The sequence below is a fragment of the Periplaneta americana genome, chromosome 16 (genome assembly GCF_040183065.1).
Source record: "Periplaneta americana isolate PAMFEO1 chromosome 16, P.americana_PAMFEO1_priV1, whole genome shotgun sequence".
In the NCBI taxonomy this organism is placed as follows: Eukaryota; Metazoa; Arthropoda; class Insecta; order Blattodea; family Blattidae; genus Periplaneta; species Periplaneta americana.
The window spans coordinates 111,304,185-111,329,371 of NC_091132.1; the positions used below are offsets into that span (position 1 = coordinate 111,304,185).

The 25,187-nt window shown below is 33.2% G+C and overlaps 1 protein-coding gene across 1 annotated transcript in view; it reads right to left on the reverse strand.

Moving 5' to 3' along the window:
* The window catches only part of LOC138691071 (inter-alpha-trypsin inhibitor heavy chain H4-like), a 65,503-nt gene that overhangs the window by 504 nt on the left and 39,812 nt on the right, over positions 1-25,187 (reverse strand). The window contains exons 3-10 of the mRNA XM_069812758.1: positions 23,375-23,485; positions 22,812-23,062; positions 16,881-17,047; positions 15,724-15,924; positions 11,877-12,015; positions 10,744-11,129; positions 6,241-6,540; positions 3,499-3,604 (exon numbers count right to left, since the gene is read on the reverse strand). Of these exons, the coding sequence (XP_069668859.1) occupies positions 3,499-3,604; positions 6,241-6,540; positions 10,744-11,129; positions 11,877-12,015; positions 15,724-15,924; positions 16,881-17,047; positions 22,812-23,062; positions 23,375-23,485 (1,661 nt within the window). The remainder of the gene's footprint in view (positions 1-3,498; positions 3,605-6,240; positions 6,541-10,743; positions 11,130-11,876; positions 12,016-15,723; positions 15,925-16,880; positions 17,048-22,811; positions 23,063-23,374; positions 23,486-25,187) is intronic.

Consider the following 25,187-nt stretch of genomic DNA (forward strand, 5'->3'; position numbering starts at 1 on the left):
CAATTGATTGTTGAAAGGTGTTGAAAAGTGGAGTCAAATAGTGTGTGTGTACTGAAATTGATCTGTGTGTTGAGAATTTGATCGGGGTGTGTTTTAGTGTGTTTGTATATTTCGTATTGTTCTAGTTTGTTGAGTTTTTAGTTCTTGGGTTGTATGTGTAGGATTTTCATGTCCGCATTTATGTTATTGTATGTATGGTTAGCATTGGTTATGTGATCGGCGTATGTAGATGTATTGTGTCCTCTGGTTATTGCTTTAATGTGTTCTTTGTAGCGTGTTTGGAATGATCTGCCCGTCTGTCTAATGTAGAACTTGTCGCAACTTCATTCAGAAAGCAGAAATACAACATAGCATACAGAACAGAAAACACACTACAAAGACATCTCAACACACAAAAAACACAAACAAATAAATACGACCACACAGGTGTACAAACTCACATGTAATAGTTGCGACACGTTCTACATTGGACAGACAGGCAGATCATTCCAAACACGCTACAAAGAACACATTAAAGCAATAACCAGAGGACAAAATACATCTACATACGCCGATCACATAACCAATGCTAACCATACATACAATAACATAAATGCGGACATGGAAATCCTACACATACAACCCAAGAACCAAAAACTCAACACACTAGAACAGTAGGAAATATACAAACACACTAAAACACACCCCAATCAAATTCTCAACACACAGATCAATTTCAGTACACACACACTATTTGACTCCACTTTTCAACATTTTTCAACAATCACACGCACCCACATAACGGGCAGAGAAGTTCGAGATGACGCCGAGATCTAAGTAGGCTCTGAGGATGGTGTGATGAAGCACCGAAACAGCTGTAAGCCGCACAGACTTACATAATTAACACGAGTAAGTTCGCTAGTTAATCAATTACTTAAATTTTCTTATTCATAATTACATTATATGTTTACATGTATATGCCAATAAAAGAGTTGCTATTGTACATACACACAAATGGCTTTTAAAGAACCTGGAGATTCATTGCTGTCCTCACATAAGCCTGTCATCGGTCCTTATCCTGAGCAAGATTAATCCAGTCTCTACCACCTCCCTCATATCCATTTTAATATAATCCTCCCATGTACATCTTGGCCTCCCCAAAGGTATGATTCCCTCTGGCCTCCCAACTAACACTCTATATGCATTTCTGGATTCGCCCATACATGCTACATGCCGATCTCAGAAACGTCTGGATTTAATTCTTAATTATGTTATGTGAAGAATACAATGCGTGCAGTACTGCTTTCTGTAAATTTCTCCATTCTCCTGTAACTTCATTCCTCTCAGCCCCAAATATATTCCTAAGCACCTTAATCTCAAACACCCTTAACCTCTGTTCCTCTCTCAAAGTTACAGTCCAAGTTTCACAACCATACAGAAGAATTGGTAATATAGACCCTAATTGAAGGGTTCGGGACCATAGTGGGCCTAGCGCCATTTACTAAAACTGTAGAAAACAAGGGTTAAAATGAAGTTATTACCATAATTCAATGGAAACATATAGCAAGTAGTATAAAGTATCTCCTGACCTAGTTGCCTCATGAGTGATGCCTTATTGGTGTTACTTATTAAGGTTCAAACCTGTCTTCGGGCAGCTGACTAAACAACAACAATATTACATTCCCTGTTAATTGTAGACGACCAGGTTTTATTTGCAGGAGATGAAGAAGATATGGCCTTCATGTTGAATAAACTAATAGAAGAATATACAAAATGGAGTTTGAATATTAATTTACAAACAACAGATTATATAGGCCTATCTATGCATGGGAAAGGATGAAAATGAACTACTCATTGAAATGGGAAAAATTAGAAAGTGTGAGTCTTTTAAATATTGTTTTGACAAAAAAAGCCTACATGGAATAACTTGGAACAAAAATATTACAAAAGAAACCAAAATTAAAATTTATCAGAGTACTGGTAGGTATTATACAGAATATTTTATTATACGGAAATAAAACTTGAACTTTAACTGATCAACAATGAAATAATATTAGGACTGTCAAATTTGACTATTTGAGGACAATTTTTAAGAGGCATATTGGTCCGACAAGTTAGCATATAAATGAAATAAGTATAATAATCCTCCAATAACTGTCTTATTAATCTAATAAATAATACAAAAATTACATTAGGTCATTACACAATTAAACACGACTAGCACTTTCGCCAATTAATGGCATCTTCAGGTCTATTAGCATATAATAATGCTTTGAGCATAAAGACAAATGGCAAGATAATAAGATATGATGAATTACATGATGTGAAATTGAAGGAGATTGATTAAAAACAGTATTACGTGAATAACTGTAAAAGCACAGAATAATGTGGTGTAATAATCATTTAAAGACGTAGTGGTTGTAGTGATTAAACTTCATATAGAGTCAAAATGTTAAAATACAGAATCCATGCATTTAATAGAAAGCTAAACGAACATGTGTGCAACGTAGGAGTATGAAGATAACAGAGTTAAAATGGGTAAAAATATTGAAGCAGTCATCACGACGCAAAAAAATTATGATTATTACCGGTACCACATTATTCTGTGTTTGTACAGTTATTCATGTACAGTGGCGTATACTGGTTAAAGGGTTTGGGCTACCGCTGACCCTATTATTACACAAAATATATCTAACAATTACTTTAATTTTAATTACTATGGTAAAACTAATAATACAAAATTATTTCATTATGTTATATTATAAACTATTTCTTTTGTAATTTCCTTGGGCTACCGGTAGCCCCAGTAGCCCGCAAAATACGCCCCTGTTCATGTAATACTGTTTTTAATCAATCTCCTTCAATTTCACATCATGCAATTCATCATATCTTATTACCTTGCCATTTGTCTTTATGCTCAAAGCATTATTATATGCTAATAGACCTGAAGATGCCATTAATTGGCGAAAGTGCTAGTCGTGTTTAATTGTGTAATGACCTAATGTAATTTTTGTATTATTTATTAGATTAATAAGACAGTTATTGAAGGATTATTATACTTATTTCATTTATATGAGGACAAGTTTACAAGACACGACAAGATAAAATTAGAAATGATATACTTTGGAGCGAAATGAAAATTACCGGTAATACATCCATTATAAAAAGAATGGAAAATAACAAATCTTAAATGGTATGGCCATATGCAAAGAATGAGGAATGAAAGATGGCTCAAAAATATTTTTCACTGGTCACCACCAGGAAAGAATAAACATGGAAGACCAAGATTGAAATGAAAAACCCATGTCAGAACTGTAATGGAAGACAGGAGACTGGAATGATAGGAACAGGTGGGCAGGGAGAAAAGAAGAAGAAGGTAGTTTGTATACGAGGACAGAATTACTTACATCCAAATGCAGTAGGTAGGTACTTAATGCTCTAAATATTAGTTAAGTACATTAAATTAAGATCATGCAGGACTTCTAAGAGGATTTTTTTTTTTTCACATTAGGATGTTACCTTTTGGTATTCCTGAAACTAATTCTTCGCGTTCTGATCCTACTCTTTCGTTACTGCCACTAGGTATCACCACAACAAGTGATGTCACGGGTGTTACAAATGAATACTGAAAGAAACAGAAAAAAAAAATCTTTAAATAATTATGATTCTATTCATACATTTATTATTGAGTATTTGACGTCTGAAAATTTTGAATTCCTCCCTTAGGTGCACATCATTATGCAGTTGCATACAAATATTATCTTTTACTCCATGACTGAGACCACAAGTCCAATTCAATTTTACTTTCTCATTGTACGAAGTATAAAGAGAAAGTATTGTAATGTTGCAAAGAATCGATTTTAGATTTTCACTGAAATATATGTTCTCAATATATATGTCTGTCTGTCTGTCTATGTAGGGTTACAGCAATTTCTTCTAAACGAGTAATATTACACGTCAAAAAAATGACTTTCATACTCCATCGGCAAGTATATCATGCTATCAAAAGGAGTGTGTTATATGGCAGTAAAAATTTTTAATAGCCTCCCTATCGATATAAAAAATGAAACTCAAAACATAAGATTATTTAGGGCCAAATTAAAGATGTACCTAATTTCTCACGCCTTCTATTCTGTAGGTGAATTCATGACATTCAATAACTCTTCATGAAATTGATACTAAAACTATGTGTTGTACTAGTAGACTATATTGTAAATCTCGTCTGTATATATTTGATCTAGACTGTGACTATACATTAAGACTTTATAATAGTACGGTATTAAATTTTTTGACTGGTTCCATATTCTAGCTGTTAAGCAATGTATGAATATCATGGAATGTTAATAAATACAATACAATACAATTACATTCATATGCATTATTAACTAGTCTGAATTCAATGATATAGGCTATACTCTCACTAAAGTAATAACAGGTGTTTGAAAAAACTAACAAATACAATTTGATGATTCAGTTAAAATCTACTGCAATAATTTTTCTCAAAATATTCTTTCTTATTCCTAAATTCAATTGTAGTGGCGGAGAAATTAATCATTATTTACGTGATTAATACAAAACTGTACTGGTCACTTATATTTTAATAGTTCGAAACATTATATTTAATTTAAAACAAATCTATATGCTACTCAGAAAACAACACAACTTTTATTTGTTTATATCTGTAATAATTATATTAACAACATTAATTTAGAAAGTTTATTTTGAATTGTGTTAAATTTCTGCTGAATTATTATATTTTTAATTCAGCAATGTCATTTAATTTTTTTGCATACCACATGCTCTATGGAATGTAACAAAATTCATACACAAAAGTAGGGTTTTTTTTTTCTTTCTCTTGTACGAAGGAGGGACCCAAAGGCTTATTGTTCTTAGCACTTCTGTTCTGTGAATGATTGGGAGCTGAACGGCCATGCTCTTGTGCAAGTATAGCGTGCCGCACCGTGAACTTAACCCAGCTATGGTATGGATGGTGATGATTAGGGCTAGGATTTTGATGAAATTGCATCTTTTTTCTAGTAAGCCAGAAACATAGCCGCTTTAGTATTTATATGTTATGTGATGAGCTGAATGTTTTAAGACATATTTGTTAGGGCATTTTTTTTTTTGCATTTTTGCCTGTTTCAACTCATAAGAGCATCTTTTGTGTTATTTGGACATTTTTGAGGCATTTTCATTTAATTTTGGCCACAAATCCTCATTATTAATATAAAATAATGTTTATTTCCTTTGATATTTTGTCTACATATTTTGTCCATTAATACCCTTTATTTTATACTTGGTTATTTAACGACGCTGTACCAACTACGAGGTTATTTAGCGTCGATGGAGTTGGTGATAGTGATATGATATTTGGTGAGATGAGGCCGAGGATTCGCCATAGATTACCTGACATTTGCCTTACGGTTGGGAAAAACCTCGGAAAAAATCCAACCAGATAATCAGCCCAAGCGGGAATCGAACCTGCGCCCGAGCGCAACTCCGGATTTGCAGGCAAGCGCCTTAACCAACCGAGCTATGCCGGTGGCTAATACCCATTATTTTTTATAATATTTTAATCGTTTTTCAACACAAATATTGCCCTTTTAATGTAGTACACCCCATGTAATGGATCAGTCCAACCATCCTTTCAATATAGACTCCTCTATACTTGCTAATTCCGTATAAGAGTGGCCTTGTGATGGACTACATGGAAACTACATCAGGTAAAATAATTAATTAAAGTGTACCACTTAGAAAAAAAAGTACGTAAAATTAAATAAACATAAATATTGGTACTAGAATTTAATTTAATTACTAGTCCAAATATTAAGTAGCAGAAAACTCCCTTTCCTACTAAGCCAATTTTAGAATGTAAGATAAATTTTTAAGGGCATTTTTAAAAGATTTTTACATCATAAATGCATTGTTTTTAGGACTTTTTTTATGATTTATAGGTCATCAAAATCCTAGCCCTAATGATGATGATGATATGTGTATTAATGATGGGGAAATGAGTCCGAGATCCAATGCCGAAAGTTATCCAGCAATTCTGCTTTAGTTGGTTAAGGAAAAACCCCCAACCAGGTAACTTGTTCCAACCAGGATTTGAACCCGGACCTGCTCGTTTTACGGTCAGACACACTAACCGTTACTCAACGGCAGTGGACTAACGTAGGGCTTAATTTAATTGCTTTGGCTATTATACTTATTATCACTGTTTAATTACAACTTAACTCATTTCTGTGAGATTCTTATTTTTACCTTCAGTGCAAGTTCGACTGCTTGTCGTTTACTTGTTTCCGAATTGGTTCCATAACTTATTTTCTCTTCATCCAGCAATTGTTGTATGCTGAGATATGCCCACAATCGTTCTATAAAACCATGGTCTACCACCGTTGCTTGTTCAGGTTCAAAGTACATTGTTCCATCTGGAGTTCTTCCTGTCACTGCATAACTCAGCTCTTGCCCAGGAGTTGCGTCTGTTAGTCGTCCAGAGACTACTAGCTCAGATCCAGAGTAGAAATTAACAAAACTGTGCTGAGTCAAAGACATCATCTCAATCTGAAAGAGAGGAAAGTTGTAATGTGTGTAGTACCAATTGAAGAGCTGAGAACAATAAGTGGGTTATGGACTGAATAGTAATTTGTCAGAAGAGAAAGAAGTACTTAATCTTTTATTTTTATTTACTTTTTAATGTCATTTTCACAATAAAAAGATGATTTTTATTTAGAAATACAATAATTTATTTGCAGCTTTATATACAAAGTAACCACAAAAGTCATTATTTTATCTCGTCAAGAAAAAAGAAAACAAACCTACAAATTGTAAGAAATTCGGAAATAAGCTCCGTAAGTGGTGGTCAATTCTCGTGAATCACCCTATGTGCTTGAACATAGTGAGTATCAAATAACAATGAAAGAAAGGTTAAAAGTTAAAATGAAAAGATACAAAGTAAAAATATTTAAAATATGTGCTACGAGCTTTCACTTACATTTTTTTTACAATTATTTTGACTTGTGTTTGTGATTGATCATGCATAATTTGTAAAAGTTGTTAATTTTATCAGTGTGAGTGAAAACTCGTTTACAATTTTGGATTACAAGATGTGAAATGTATAGATTATGTTACATATCGTATCCATGTTCGTTAATTAGTGTTTTAGTGTGGTGTTGTTTTATAGTTGAATGTATGGTTGCTCTCATATGTTTGTATGGTAAGGTTGATATTTGGAATTATAAGCCGATGTTGAAATGTTATTTAAATTAGAAGAAATATTATCCAGTATTGAATTAAACAACATTTAATTAAAATTAAATGTACAATTTAAACTTACATAAATATCTGTGTGTAATTAGATGTTGTCTTCTATTAGGAAGCAGTGGTGTAATATTGAAGTACCTGCAGAAGTTTTTAATGCTGAAAAATGAAACTCTTATAAGTATTTTGTATGTGTTTCGATTTTAAAATTATGGGCAGAAATCGAAGTATTTTTAGTCAAATTTCTATAAGTATATTAAATTAAATAAACATGGTTTAATTAAATGATGTACAGATGGGTTTACATAATTCTTTAATTGCAGTTCTTTGGAAATTACCTTCTATTTAGAAGAGGTAGTGTAGTATTAGTGGAATATTTTCAAAAGTTTACAATACTGAAATAGTGATTTTTTTTTTTTGTATAAGTATCTATGTAGGTTAACAATAAAATATTATAAATTATATGCGAATAAACTTATGTTATTGTATGGAAGAAATTTTGTAAATGTTATTGTGCCCTGAATTGTGAAAGACAATTCAGTGGTATCTAGAAGAAGAAAATATATTATTAGATTAAAGTTAAATGCAATTATTATATAATGTAACGTTACAAGTATTTAATCATTATTAGACTGAGTAAATTGAAATATATTGTTGTTGTTTTCTAATGCCAGGTGTTTGACAATAAATTCATTTGACCTCTTGCATTCCAATATTTTTCAAAGATATTATCATGGTCAGCCACTGAAGCACAGATTTTGAGGTGTTCCGAATCCATTTCTTGGTTTGAATTGCACAATGGGCAGTTAGGGAACTGATATATTCCAATTCTACGCAGGTGTTTGGCCAAACAATCATGGCCTGTTGCCAATCTAAATGCAGCTACAGACGATTTTCGTGGTAAATTGAGAATTAACTTCGGATTAGGATGCAGAGAGTTCCATTTTTTCCCTTGGGATTGAGTTATCAAATTTTGTTTGTTGAAGTCTAAGTATGTAGATTTAATAAATCTTTTCACAGAGTAATACGTAGACTTAGTAACAGGTCTGTAAGTAGCAGTGCTGCCCTTCTTTGCTAAAGCATCTGCTTTCTCGTTTCCCAGGATTTCACAATGGGATGGTATCCATTGGAATACAATTCTTTTATTGGGTGATATTAATTGAGAGAGCATTTTAGTTATTTCTGCTGTTTGAGATGAAGGTGTGTGTTTAGAGACTATTGATAGAATAGCTGCTTTAGAGTCTGACAGTATAACTGCATTCTTAAATTTATTGATGTGGCATAGAAGATTCCTGAGACTTCACTTATTGCAACGATTTCTCCATCAAAACTTGTTGTTCCATATCCAAGAGATCTATAAAGTGAGAAGAGACAGCACATAACACCTGCACCGGCACCTTGTTCTCTGGAGATCAAGGATCCGTCGGTGTATAAATTAATTAAATTATTTTGTAATTCTTTGGAAATTATCTTCTATTTAGAGGAGATAGTGTAGTATTAGTGGAATATTTTCAAAAGTTTTCAATACTGAAAGAGAAAATTTTTTATATAAATATCTATGTAGATTAACAATAAAATATTATAAAATATTTGTTGTATAATGTGAAGTTTAAAAAATGTATTGATATAAGTACCGTAGCGTTATAAGAACGAATTTAGGAATTTGAATGTTTTAAGTAAATTAAGATACGGTAAATGTTATGAGTACATGCTAATAAACTTACGTTATTATATGGAGGTAATTTATAAATACTATTGTGCCTTGGAATTGTGAAGAAAAATTCAATGGTATCTAAAAGAAGAAAATATATTATTAGTTTAAAGCTAAATGCAGATATTATGTGATATGATGTTGCATATATTTTTACTTTGTACCTTTTAATTTTAACTTTTAACCTTTGTTCTATTGATATTTGATATTTACTATGGTCAAGCATATTGAAAATGAGGTTAACATATTGGATAATGTAAGAATGTATCTGATGATGTCGCAGGCGCGATGAAAACGTTAATTCAAACAACAAATATGTAATATAAAGGAACTACTCCGTGAATATTTGTATGGTAAGTCATAGACTGAAAATAATAAAACCATTTAATTGAATTTACTACGACTTATCTGAAAAAAATCCTCAAAATGAATTGTAAAATTCATTTCATAAGATCAAAATCCTTCCCAGATCTGTTTCAATATTTAGCGTATTTTGATTACATTTGCTGCATTATCTTTAACAACAGACTTCACTTTAAACTTTTTTTTCTTCCTCACAATTTTTAATGATGTTAAATTATTACCAGCAATATGTGAATTGCTGCAGGTGTCAACTATGTGAATAGGAACTTACTTTTTTTTTTATCTCTATTCTTACACACACAATTTGCTCACCGTGAACATTTTATCTTCCATATAGTTTCGTAGTCAACTATATTACTCGACTTTACTCGACTGCCTCCGTGGTCTAGTGGTTGTGTTATTATATCCAAAAACTTGTCTTTGACAATGACTGTAAGATTCGAAGCTCTCTTTATTCCAAAGGTGACAGTATATGAGTGGAAGAGTCATAAAAATAAGTTGGTTAAATTTACTATAAAAGAGAATCTGGATGATCAAGTTGCACAGTTTAATGCCACTAACTCTGCATTTAAAACTGTGGAGCAATTCTGCTGGCTTCCAGATATGTAGGTTCTGGCTTCGATTTTTGGACTCGGCTCTGGGTGAATTTTCCTTGAATAAGAAACTTTCCCTAGAGTCCGGAAATTTGTGTAATTGCGAGTATGCTGGGTTATTAATTAACCAGTTGTCAAAACAATAAAACACATGTATCAGGACTGTCACCGGACAGAAACCTGAATGTATGTTTCAACGTCACATTATTGACAAAAGTAATCCCATCCAGAAAGCACTACAAGATGCTAGGGAGTTAACGATGAATTAAAAAAAAAAACAGTATTTCACAGTTTTGATATTTCTTCTTCAAAGATGAAATTTAACAGTGTACTACTTATTTCTTTCCTTGTTGGGGGAGGATAACCAGCTTTCACTTACATTTTTTTTACAATTATTTTGACTTGTGTTTGTGATTGATCATGCATAATTTGTATAAGTTGTTAATTTTATCAGTGTGAGTGAAAACTCGTTTACAAATTTGGATTACAAGAAAAAACGTATTTTACAAACAAATTTAAATTAGTGTAACTCTGAAAATATTGAGAATAGGAACCATGTTCATTTGATATTTTTTGCTTAAAATGTCTTCAGAAATAAGCTCTGTAAGTGGTGGTAAATCCTAGTGAATCACTCTGTATGAAAATTGTTTTATCTTCTCATATAATTGTATTGGAAAATGAACACATAATGTGTAGGAAACATATTGAGTATCAGACATCTGACAATACATGTGTTGTGATGAGGATTAATATCATGTATTAAAGCTATGGTAATTTTATTCATCTATGAATATAGCATATTTGATTTGATTTTCTTGATCGATTACTAAAGACATGTACCTGGTCTGGCTGATAAGTAAATAAAACATCAGCAGCAAGTGGAGATGCTACTTGTTGGTAGAATTCCCTGAGTTGCAATGCTGTGTCTGTTGCCTCGTATATTTTAAGTGCATATCCAGAATTGCGCAGGGACAACTTCTTGAGAAATTCTAGATTTGCTGATTCTCCAAGTGCCAACGTAAATATAGATGCTTTTGACTTCCTATTCCAAGTAGTAGTGTCAATGATGATTTTGTCTAAATCTCCCGGACCCTTTGTTGGTTCGCCATCAGTTAAGAAGATGATTATAGGTTCAAGTCTCATTGTTTCTTCTGTCCCATTTGTCATGTCTTTGCCTAAGAAGGCTATATGCGTAGATATCTTCATAGCGTGGTATATATTGGTTGCTGAAACAATAAAAAAATTTACTTTTACCACCACCACCATCACCACCACCACCACCACCACCACCACCACCACCACCGCCGCTGCAGCAGCAGCAACAGTAGTAGTAATAGTAGTAGTAGTAGTAGTAATAAGTAGTAGTAGTAGTAGTAGTAGTAGTAGTAGTAATAAGTAGTAGTAGTAGTAATAAGTAGTAGTAGTAGTAATAAGTAGCAGTAGTAGTAATAAGTAGTAGTAGTAGTAGTAGTAGTAGTAAGTAGTAGTAGTAGTAGTAGTAGTAGTAGTAGTAGTAGTAGTAGTAGTAGTAGTAGTAGTAGTAAGAAGTAGTAGTAGTAATAGTAATAAGTAGTAGTAATTGTGTATTGTTTATATTGTGTATACCACTGCCACCGGGTGCTTGCCCACTTGTAGTGTAAATAAATACATACATACATACATACAATGAATAGTTTTAAATTTTATTCTTGAAAGATAAAACAGTAGGCTATAAAAAGACTAATCCCTGATGGTGGTTCCACAATAATATTAACAAACATAATTAAAAATTTGACTTACTTAAGTTGTTTCTTTTTTTCACATGCTACACTAAGTTTTGCATTTTATAGTATGTGTGTATTATCTTATCAATAAATCTTAGTATTCCAGTAAACTTGCAATATTTATTTACCGGTATTCCTAGAATTAATTTTTTAAAGGCCTGTAACTGGTAATAACCTGTCATTTGAAAACAATTGGAAGTTTTTTCTGACCTCCTCGTACTTTGAGTCTCTGGATGGCCGCCTTTGCCTTGCGTATGGTGCGGGCATTTGCAGGCAGAACTAATTTCTTCCAGTTATTGTTGCTAGTAGATGCAAGCTCCCAATTTCCATGCTCATGAAAATTCCATACCTACATAAAATAGGAGTCTTTAAAATAGGTATAGGCATTGAATGAATATTTTATAATATCTGCTATATGTTACTGCTCACTCCCTAGCAGATTAGCATTTGATTAAAAAGAAATCTACGCATTACCCTAGCTGAAATGAAAAAAATGTGTGTGTGTGTGTGCGTGCGTGAGTCAAATAGACTATATGTCTCATATTTTATTCTTTTTATTTGCTCTTTTGAATATGTAGTTAGGTACGTTATAATATAAGCATAGTAAAGTTTTTTTTTTTTTTCAGGAATATGAGAAAGAAGTGTCAGTACATTATGATAATAGCTCGTTTATTGCTTATGTTAAATGTCATAATTTAAAAAGAAAGTCTGGAAATGTCAAAGCCTGATTAATATCTTCTCACAAGAGTTCAGATGAAAATTGTTTTCATTTCTATTTATTGGTAATTAAAAATATATTATGTCTATATTTTAAAATGTTATGAAGACTGTAAGATGTGCGAAATCTAGAGTACTGGTACCATAACATAACATAAATATAAATGCAGTACTATGCCAGTAATTAAATTAAGGTAATATATTGTTATTGACCCTGATACCATCGTCTTAGAAGTTCTTAAAAAATAGTCATTAAACACTAAAACTGTTGGTATTATTATTATTATTATTATTATTATTATTATTATTAGTTGTTGTTGACAAGATAAATATCTGTAACATGAATTGGTAGGGGAGAGAGGGAATACAGTGGACATGGGGATACAATGGACATATGCAAATTTCCCTCTATATGACCTTCCATGTTGGCATCAATGACTAGAGATATTCATTTGTTCATATCTTATGAAAGTACAGTGTTTTTGACCAGAAGTACCAGTACAAAGAAGATTTTCGAACAGCAGCATTTTCCAGTTTTTCGTAGTTTTGATGTAAATCTTGAGGTAAGTGCTATTCTCTATTAAATAGTTTCTTTTCAAAGCATAGTGCAAGTTATAACGTTGTATATTTGTGGATATTATGAGAATTCATTTCATGTATAATACTTTAGTGAGGTTGAAATCCTTTGTGAAAGAAAAGAAAAAATGTACCAAACCAGAACATGGGATATATTGGACACTGATGTCCAATGTATCCCCTTAAATTAATAATCTTTTTTTATATTTTTTAAATATGTCTACATTAGATCAATGAATTATTTACTTTATTTGTCTGCAGATGCCTCGAGTCTACACAAGAAAAACAGATCGTGAGTTTTCTGAGGCGGATATTAAAGCAGCAGTTGATGATGTATTACATAATAATATATCTCTGCGAGCTTCTGCAGAACAGCATGGTGTCAAAAAATCCCACTTGGCTATGTATGTGAAGAAATCAAGGGAGGTTGGGTTTGATTCAATGAATTTAAAGTCCAATTTTAAGAATCGTCAAGTAATTCCAGGTCACATGGAAGAAGCTCTTGCTGATTATTTGTTGTCATGTTCAGCTATGTTTTATGGGCTGACACCAAAACAAACAAGACGATTGGCTTTCGAATATGTTAAAAAGAATGAACTGATGACAATACCTGCATCTTGGGAAGCAAATAAGGAGGCTGGTTTGGATTGGTTCTCAGCATTTTTGAAAAGACATCCAGCACTCTCAATCAGAGCACCAGAAGCTACAAGTCCAGCCAGAATGCAGGCATTCAATAGAGCAAAAGTGGGGCAATTCTTTGATAAGTTGGACATTGTGCTGCAGAGACATAAATTCATGCCACATCAGATTTTCAATTTACACGAGACTGGCTTGAACACTGTACCACCTGTGGTAAAAGTAATCGCAAAAAAAGGTGAAAACAGGTAGGACAAGTGACTTCCAGGGAGCGGGGTGAACTTATGACACTAGTTGGTATCATTTGCGCAAATGAGAATGCCTAACCTCCTGTGTGGATATTCCGCCGTGTTCGCTTTGACAAAGCATGCATGATGGCTGGTGCACCTACAGGGGCTTTGGGTCTTGTCCACAAGTCAAGTTGGATGACAGCGGAAAATTTCTTGAACGTTTTGATATTTTTTAAAGAAAATGTACGTTGTTCAAATGGAAATACTGTGTTGCTGATCATGGATAATCATGAGTCCCACCTGAGTGTAGAAGGCCTAGATTACTGCAAGGGAAATGGCATTACCATCTTGACCCTCCACACACACATCCAATAAGCTCCAGCCCCTGGACCGCTGCGTGTTTGGTCCTTTCAAGAAATTCTTCAATGAAGCAGTTAACGCCTGGCACCTTAGTCATCCAAATGAAAGTGTGACAATCTTTGAATTACCACGAATGAGTGCAACTGCATGGGACAGAGCAGCAATCCCAGAAAACATTAAATCGGGATTTAAATCTTGTGGAATTTCTCCATTTGACCGAAATATATTCTCCGATGAACATTTATTGTCGTCTGTAGTATCAGACCGCCCACCTCCAGTGGTTTTGAATCATCAAAGTTCTCCAGGATCAATTGCAGAAGAACAAGCAGGATCTAAAGTAGAAGATGCTATAATTACTTCAGTTGTCAGCTCTAGAACATTAGAAACGCCAACATCTTCAACAACCGAAAATGCATATGTCAGTCCTGAAGAAGTAAGGCCCTTTCCAAAAGCACCACCTCGCAAATTGTCCTGTCGTGGGCGAAAAAGGGGTCGTTGTATGATAGCAACAGATTCTCCAGAAAAAAATGAGATCGCAGAATGGAAGTGTAAAAACTCAAAGGGAAAACAGGCAGAGAAGAGGAGAGTTCGTCAGAGGTCTTCATCATCTTTAGAGGAAGTTGGTGAGAAAACCTCTGACTCAGATCAAGACTCACATGAAAATGAAGTTGAACCCATTTACTCCCTACATTCTGGTGATTTTGTAATTGTCAGAGTTAGTGGCAAAAACACTTCAAGAAATTATGTAGCCCAAATTGTTAATCAAGCCGTGGATGGATATGATGTGAAATTTTTCAAACGTCAGATTGCTTCTAATCGGTTCATTGAAACTGATGAGCCAGTATCATTTGTGTCATACGAGGAGACTGAGCTGAAATTACCTGAACCTATCAAAGACAACAAAAAGCGTTTTGAAAATATGACCTATTTTGACTTTGATTTCATGCCATTTTGTATCCAATAATGTATTGTATTGATTGTAAATATGTGAATTTAGTTGTAGTTTGTTAGTATTATTGTATTTGAAATTTAGAGACCATGTATGATCATTTTTTCTGTACACAAAATATTTTGATTTCTGTCCAATGTATCCCCATATCTGGGGATACTCTGGACAAAGTGTATTTCTTCAAATATATTCAAATGATGATTTTAGTTTTACTGATATGAAAATGATTTAAATTTTTAATGACAGCCAGATGTCCAACAAATCAAAACCAGGTGGAAAGAATCTTTTTAATTAATAAGCTTAGTGCACAAAAATTTAATAAGATAAACTGTCCAATGTATCCCCTCGCTCCCCTAGTAGTCTGTTTACTTTATATGAAATTCAGAATAAATACCGTTACACAAATATTATTAAATACCGTACTGCATTTTGTGTCAGAATTAGTTTTTAATATTCCTAAGAGATTCAATTTCAATTTCTTAGTCCCGGTTATAACGTGTTGTTTCTGTTACCTTCGTCAAGAAAGAATAAAGACAATGACTCAGTGAATAGCTGTTTGAGTACTTTCGTATTATTCCAGATACTTAACCTCAACGTATGTAGCAAAAATGATTAGACTGAAGTAATCTCCTGCTCGCAGATCTGTAAGGATTGCGTCCATTGCCTCTTTCAACTGCGTGAGCTTGTGGCCTTCCATAGAATAGCTGACATCCAGTACAAAAGTTACGTGTTTTGACAATGGCTTCAGGTTTTCTGGCGTGAAGAAATGTGCAAAATAACCATCATTTACCTAAAAGAGATTAAAAAAATGCAAATTACAAAAAATACGGATCACTAACCTGCAGTGATTTTATTACAGACAAATTATCTTAATTTTAAAAGAAAAAATTATTACTGGTATGTCATTACATTACTTCCAAGTTATAAACAAGAATAAAAAGTTCATTGTTTTGTAATAAAATCTTTAATTGTGATATTGCATTTTGATAATATTTCATATAGGTAGCTTATTACTGGTAGACAATCACCATACTAGTCCTTTATTAATGAATTTACAAAAAGTCGCAAAACACATGGTGATACCGCATTGTAACATAACTTTCTCAACACAATTTAAAGTATAGCTTTTTTACAAAGTTCAGCATAATAAAATTCAGTTTTAATGTCTAAATTTAATATTGTTTTTTACATTAAACTAGCCTAAAAAGAAATCAGATTGTGAATAAGACTGAAACCTATGAAGTTGTCACTGATTATTTTATTTTCAATTAATCTATTTTTGTTACCGGTATGGGAAATTATGACATTGTAACATTGTAAGGCTATTTTTTAATTGCCATTTTATTTTCCGATACGGGTAAGTTACAGTTATTTCAGTTTTATTGTTTAATTTAGGTACAGTACAAAGATGGTGGCACACGTTTCGTAATGCTTTCTCAATCTATAATATTTTTTTTAAATATTTGTACGTAATTTTTTTTAATTTACAGGCAAAATTAATTTAATTTTCACATAGCAGTATACATATTTCTTGTAATTTGAGTTGATGGTCGTTCAAGACATTATTCATGTAAATTTAGATAATTTATGGTAAAGGGTAGCCCTATATATTGCTATTTTTTATTGTCGTTTTAACAAGAAAAATTCTAATTAGAATTAATTGTTAGTTTTTCTAGATTTAGAAATTAAGTATAATTGTTAATATAAAAATATAAAAAAAAAAAAATAATCCAGACTCATTCTCACCAAGAGCTCATTGGGATGTTTCAACCTGTCTAAGTCGTACTGGACAATTAGCTGACCTCTGATTCCATTGTTGTCTACTTCTTCTTGTTGCTCTTTAGTTGGAGTGAAGGTCACTATTGCAGTGTCAAGTGTTGGATACTTTATTGAGGCAAATGGGTTGGTAACATCTGTGAGATATAAAAAACAATTTAAGTCTAATTTCATACTTCTTCACCACACCACTACTGGTACCACATATCTTCTCACTTTTTTTTTAGGAGGGGAGCCCGCAGGCAAGCACTGAAGTCTTAAGCTTATTGTACAACTTCCTTATGTTGGAATGATTGTTGAAGTCCTTAAGATCGCTTCTTTCAAGCACATGATTCACTGCATGGTGCAATCATATCGATTCAGCGACATCATCCAGTTCTGACTGGAGACCTGATCCTCCACTTGCCTGTGATGTTGATCTGCAGCCTCCTCAGATCGATGGCATCTGTTTGCAATTCATGTGCCTGAATCTGCTGTATCATCAACTAGAACAGTGTTCCGCAACTGGTGTGCTTCCACAAAGTGAAAGGTGTGACGCGAACTTTTACCTATTATTGTAAAAAATTAATAAAAATTAAATTCCTCTCTCTGCTGACACAATTAACCGCCCAGTTAGTGACATGTCCAATGACATCCAAGACATTATGAAGGATAAAATAAAGAGCAGTCAGAAGTTCTCACTTCAGATCGATGAATCCACCGATATTAGCGGTCACGCACAGCTTCTTTCCCACATTCGGTACATTGATGGGGATGTAATTGCGGTTTTTTTGTGCAAACTGCCCGAGTGGGCAACCGGTGAAGAAATGTTTCGTACAACTAATAAATATGTGGTCCGTAATTAATTAACATGGGAGGATTGCATTAGTGTTTTAGAGATGGAGCCGCTTCTATGACGGGCCGAGTGAAAGAATTCATGGCTAAAGTACGTGAAGTAGGCCTATAGAGCGACCATTGTCTCATTCACCGCGAACCCATCTCCTCTGAAAATTGTGATGGACGAAGTAGTAAAAGTCGTGAACTTCATCAAATCGCGGTCCCTAAATATGCTGCTTTTTTCTGTGCCTTTGGAAACATTTTGGTTGTCAATAAGGAGTGAATACTCGGCTATGTCCGAGATGGCAGTTAATATGTTATTGCCATTTTCAACTACATAATATATGTGTGAACTGAGCTTCTCGACGTTAACTGAAATTAAAACATTAAAGAGGGAGAGACTCAAATGCATCGATGAAGAAATTAGGCTTGCATTGTCAACGATTCTACCGCGGATCAGCCAGCTGTGTGCAGCTAAGCAGGTCCAAGTATCACATTGAAAGAATGAGTAGAGTTATTTACTTAATATCAGTAATAGAAATATGTATTTTCTACAGTGAATTAAAGTTCATAAATTATTAATAAATGCAAGAGTTGATTTTTGTTTTATAATAATAATGACAACAATAATAATAATAATAATAATAATAATAATAGTAAATTTGATTACATTACATAATTATATTAGGGGAGTCACATATATCTTTAGGGGATTAACATTTTGGTGTGCCATGTTGAGTCTAGGCCTGTCTAGGGTGTGCCATGAGTTGAAAAAGGTTGCGGAACACTGGACTAGAAGAACGTGTCTCCATCGATTCCATGATTCACTAAGGCGCCATCTATCCAAGGGAGCTACATCACCTGGTTACCTGCAGTCCACTTATTAAAGCCCCTGCGGCTTTGTTGGATATGTGCAGCTCACAGATGCCGCCTATAGGCAAATCCTGGAACCACGTCCACCATGTCCTGGTCGACCTGTAAACTATTGAGATGATTAATGGAGCCGAAATTAGTCTGAGGTCCAATCCCGAAAGTTACCTAGCAATAATTCTGCTTCGAGTGGTTGAGGAAAAACCTTAGAAAAAATACCAACCAGGTAACTTGTCCCGACCAGGATTTTAACCCAGGCCCACTTGTTTCACGGCCAAGAAGGTGGACTTATCTTCTCACTTACATACTATTGTCACAGTCTAGTATATACAGTCGCGAAGCTCAATACGTAGTAAATATGCAAACATTACATAGTTGCTCACCACTAGGATCGCTAATATCACCTCATTACAGGCAATGCGAAATAGAACCGTCACAGTCTATTGTTTCTAGCACCCTCAAAACTCAAGTTTCGTGACTGTATATAGTAGACTGTGCTATTGTACTGTACATATTTAAGAAACAAATGTCACTAAGATGACATATGCATTCACGACTTTTGTAACAATTCAGTTCTTTTATCATGTTGCAAATGACTATTGTTTTTAGTTTATTTTCTCGAACTATTATTCCTAAGACATACCTAAATTAATTAAAGTGAATATAGGTTAAATGGGTCCGTCTTCTTGCTTATCAAGTAATGTGTATTCTTAATTATTAACTATGTCACATTTATTGATTGGATTAACGTTTTCGGCAGTTATTTGCCATCATCAGATCATCATAAGTGTCAGGTTATACACACTGAATACTAAATACAAATATAAGTGGAATGAAGTAATATTCGGGCAAACAAACATTAATATTTAATATTATTACTATTTTAATTCTCATGTCATGCTACCATGGGTAATTACTAGACATATGTAAATGTAATTTTAACAGCATGATTATCAAAACACAGCAATATTTTGCATCAAGCATGTTCATAACTTGCTTGTTTCAACTTATGCAATATATGGAACATAATACTTCCCACATGAAGTGTCAATAGCATATGTAATTGTTTCACATTTCATTCTGTGTTCAATTTTAACATTTATGATAAAATGCAATACCATTGGGTGATTACCGGTACTTGACATATCTATATATATAATTTGAACTGGTAATGGAAATTACGGGACAACGGCTGAACGGATTTTAATAAATGACCCTCATTTTGAAGCTTGGAACCCAAAGTTTTTCAGAAAAATAGTAGTTTTCAGTGAAATGTCAGTTTTCCTACATAATTTTCCTATTTTCAAAAATCCATTTTTCGTAAGTTTTGAGAACTAATTGCATTTCAAGATAAAACAAAACACACACTACAATAAACAATAAGCTATTACACGAAGGCCATTACTTGCAGGATTGCTGACATATTTAGAGTTCAAATTCAATTGGTTATGAAAAGCTTCAAGACTTACTAAAATTATTTACAGGTCTGATTCTGCTGTGTGTAATTTTCTGAGTACAGCTGGTATTGGATATTGAAATCTACAAAACTAGAAGTGGTTTGATGACATTATTACCATTAAAAATGAATTATTATTATTATTATTATTATTATTATTATTATTATTATTATTATTATTATTATAGTTAATGCCATGATGTTAATTTATAAACTACAAAACTTACGTAAGATAATAATATTATTATTATTAAAAATCAAATATTTTATAGTTGTTAATCAAGTGGGTTGGGTCTTTTTCATATATTTAATGGTGTTGTGGTGTAGATTCAGTATTGGCTCGTGAGAGCGCAAAAATTACAGTTCCTAAGGAAAGACGGTATTACTTACTGATAAAATAAGGGGCCTAGAAAATTTTGTAGTATCCCAATCATTTCAGCAAGATCTCTTAGCAGGATAAAATGATTTTACCCTCTACATTTCAAGCTCTACATGCAGCAGCTATACCAAGATGCTATGTTTATTGTTCGAAAGCATAGCATACCTGACATTCTTTTAACTTTCACCTACAATCCATAATGACCTGAAATAGCTACTGCTTTACTACCACATAAAAAACCCACTGATCGTCCTGACATTGTCACTTGCGTTTTCGCGTTGAAACTCAAAAACTGAAGGTTGATAAGTTCAAGAAAAATATTTTGCATAAAAAACTATTTAGAGAGAGTATGTTTCATTATTATGGAAGCAAATAACTTTCGAAATGTCTGGTGCTCTTCATTGAAAATAAATCTGAAAAATGTTTATTTGAACGTCTAATGAACTTAGTTTGCAGCATTTTCTGCATAAGCCACTAGTGTATATGTAATTCTCAATAGCAGAATTTTTCAAACATAGTAATTATTTAGCATTAAGCATGTTCGTAACCTGCTTGTTTCAATTTATGCATTATATGGAACACAATACTTAAACATGAAAATTCAATAATATATGTACTTTAATTATTTCACGTCATAATTTAATTTGTGTCCAATCTTAACATTTATGATAAAATGAAAATATTATTCATGTAAACAGCTGAGTCAGTGCACATCTTTGTCATAATGTAACATTTATCTAGTCAAGCGATAACCATGTTCGTGTAGGCTTCCGCGGCTGGTGTACATGGTGTGTGGATAAGCTTCAGGGCTTCTACCGCGTTGTCTTGGTGTTATTGGCTATGACCTATACTTAGGAACGAGAAACCAGGTCTCCACATGTACGTGGCGCCTCCCCCCCCCTTCATCCGGACATCGGGCACGGTATCAAGGTCACTCTTTCGGACCTTATGAGGGCCAGTATTTAATATGAATACTCCCCTTCATACAGATCTCAACCAGATTGGACAACGTAGGACCAATCAGATGCCAGAAGGAGAACCTACGACCTATCACCGCAAGTACTCCCCCCATCGAGAGTACTATATATATACGAGCTGGCAGACTATTTCCTTATCCAACAACTGCTCTGAAGATGACCACAACACAGTGGTCGAAACGTCAGCCAATAACACCAAGACAACGCGGTAGTAGCCCTGAAGCTTATCCACACACCAAGTGATAACCATCTTTGTTTACCCGAATTATCACTTCATTCCACTTATATTTGTAATTAGTATTCAGTGTATATAACCTGACACTTATGATGATCTGATGATGGCAAATAATTGTCGAAAACGTTAATCCAATCAATAAATGTGACATATTTAATAATATAAGACTACACATTACTTGACAAGCAAGAAGACGGACCCATTTAACCTATATTCACTTTATTTAATTGCTTATTGGTCTACATCACCTTCTCAAAATGAAAATATAAATTAACTAACTTAACCCTAGCAATACCAGCAGTACCAACGGGGGTGGGGGACTTTGTGGCCAGTACAAAAATGTTTAATTTGAACATTTTCTTGACATTTGTTTTCAGCAAATAGTATGTACCATAATTAAAGATATAAATTGAAATGTAATTGTAAATTTTCGAACAGTTGCATCAACATAACAGTCTGGAAAATGTTACACATCACTTTCTTCACATCCGTCTTCACATATTGAACAGACCATAGTTTTACTACAGAAATGCTTAATTTTGAATAATTTCATAATCAGCAAATAGTGTGTACTATAATAAAAGAGAAACATTGAAATATCCTTGTATGTTTTCGAACAATAACAAGGCGGGATATTTTTTGTTCACTTAGACATATTTTCGTATTTTAATAAAACTATCAGAGAAGACGATTAAACAATAACACAGTAAGATAGAAGAATTCATAATATACAATAAAGAATATTTTCTAATTTTTAATATATCAATTACATATTTAAAATATAAATTTTAGAGAATGTGGGTACAAAGTATCCGCCCGTTGGTACTGCTAGGATTGATATATGACGAAGTAAGAAAATAAACATCGTTTCCTGAATTTCATGCAAAGGGAATTCTTTATAAACCCATTCTTAATTTGTCTTAGATATAGCTTAGAACAATCAATTTCGAGACTTCCTAATGTAGCCTACATTCTGTACATTTCAGACTAATTTATTATGAGAATGGTACATATAACAACAAACACATTTTACACATAGAGAATATTAAAAATTTTACCGCAGTTAATTATAATTAATTCTGGGAGGAAGAGGGAAGGAATTATTTGCCACAAAGTCGTGATTCTTTTCTTAAAACAGATTATAAATCTCTATAAGACAAGATCAAACCTGCTGTGATATCATTGTTTATCTGGGCACTTTTCTTGAGAGCTGGAACCTCTAACTTTGTGATTCTGTTGGATTCTTTGATGTGAACCTCCACTCTGAAATCGGACACAATTTGCCCAGGATCCAAGTTAATGATGTGTTTGTACACTCCCAATTTTCTGACCAGCAATTCTTCGTATGTTAAATTGAATGTTATCCTCTCTTCCGCTTTTACATTCAATGACACAGCAAAACGATTTGAATTACGAACACTGAAATACAAATATTATTCATTCTTTATTTACACACTTGTAAGAATTCTGTAACACTAATGATATTATTAAACTTATTAAATTAATTTAAATATCTTACTGAGTTAAATACTGAAACTATGAGGTACTTTACCTAAATGACTAGTTTTGATGGGACTTTACACCATCTTCAAACTTCTAGTGAGGTCTTGGACATTCTTCCGAACAAAAGTTTAATAATATTAATAATTAGTGACAAATATTATATTGAGAATATCGTACTGCATTGTTGAATGTTGGTACCAGATGTCAAAAAGTCAAAGAGCAACTCACCTGAGGGCAATGTGACCTGCTGTCTGTCCTCTACTTTTGGCCTTTGCATATATTGTTTTTGCTTCTTCGTTTTCTTTTACATATGCGTCATAGGAATTTCCTCCTACTTCTCTGTAAAAAGTATAATGTTATAACTCTACTCATCAGGTGACTTAAAACTATATGCTAGAGTCTGTACAGAGTGGAAGTGGAATAGCTTTGCAGATTTTCAGAGTGAATAGCTCATGTTGTACGTAACAAAAAACTGTACCGGTAATATCATTTTAGTCCAAAGTTCATAGTTTTTCAGAAAGAAATAGTTTTTCCCAAATGTTTAACATCCTCTAATTCGGTAAATATCACGAATAGGATCGTGATTTTTGTCCATATGGATATGAAATCTAATAAAGAATAATGTATTCCTCTGGCGCATTTCAAATGCATGGACGGTTTTTGTGTAAATTTAATTTACAAAACCACTAATTTCAAGCCACTGCACGATGCAAGCAGATTGTAACGTCGAGCCAGAGAGTAGCTCACTTAGCGAGACAGACCGAGTTCATTGATCTCTTAGACTCTTACATCTGTATTACGAGAATAGTGTGTTAGCAGCGATGTTGCTGAACTGCTGAAACTTAATTTTCTAATTGACCGTGCATTTACTCACAAAACGTAATGTAGGTCTTCTATTCATTTAAGTGTACAGTCCCTTTCAATCTGGAAGGTTATTTCACTTCCACTCTGTATAAATTACTCATCAAGATGTAGATCCACTACTTCATTCAAAGAAAATTACAAATTATACAAAACGAAAACAAGAAACAAGTACGGGGATGTGCAAGACTGAATAAATAGTGAAAGTACATTCAATAAAAGACAAAATAGGAGTATATACTGTATAAGTAGATGGAGGAAACATGGCCAATGAATGGATGAAAAAATACTCTCAGGAAAACGCAAAGGGAAAACAGAGTATACTGTAAGATTTATATTGTCAGAGTGGGTTGCAATGCTTACACTGTGATGTTCATCATCACTCCTTCATCGACACAACTACAACCATCATCACCACTGCCACATACACCTCTCAACAATATAAAAAGAAAAATCTTCCATAACTTGATTATGGAAAGTATATGGACCCGGAAGTCAGATAGTGAAAAAAAGAACAAATTCTTCCGATAACTGAAATCGATTATTATTGGAGTCGCTCAGTAAGGAAATATAATTTAGTTTAATTCAGAAATTACTGAATGTAGCAATAAATAGATGTAGAAGTACCAACAAATGTTGTCCAGAAAGTAGAACACAGATGACGAATTTGGTATGGACATGCCAAAAGAATACTTTAAATGACTCTAGAGTGGATTTCAGAAAGGAGAATGAGATAGGAAGGTCCAAATGAATATTAATGGATGAAGTAGAGAAGCATACGAAGAGAATTATTAATCTGTTGAAAGCCGAGTAAGGTACAGTAACTGAAAACTGTGGGGGAAACAAGTAACTGTAGGCTAAATATTTTTAAAAATTAAGATTGGACATTATTAGCAATGTGACTTTTTAATTAGTATAAATTCTAATACTTAAATTATCTAACTTTTATGGTGTAAAATATTGGATTATTTCGGGTAATTCATGTAACATTACATCTTAGTAGTGAATTTTGCACTTCATGAATTTATAGTTTACAGAAGTAAACAAATTGTTTGTAACAAATAAATTTTAATATTTTTTTTTATTATTGTATACATTTAAATACAAATATCTATTGTTGCCAAACACCCGAGCTCTCTAACAATACTCAATACTTAAAGTTAAGTGTAGCCTGTTATTA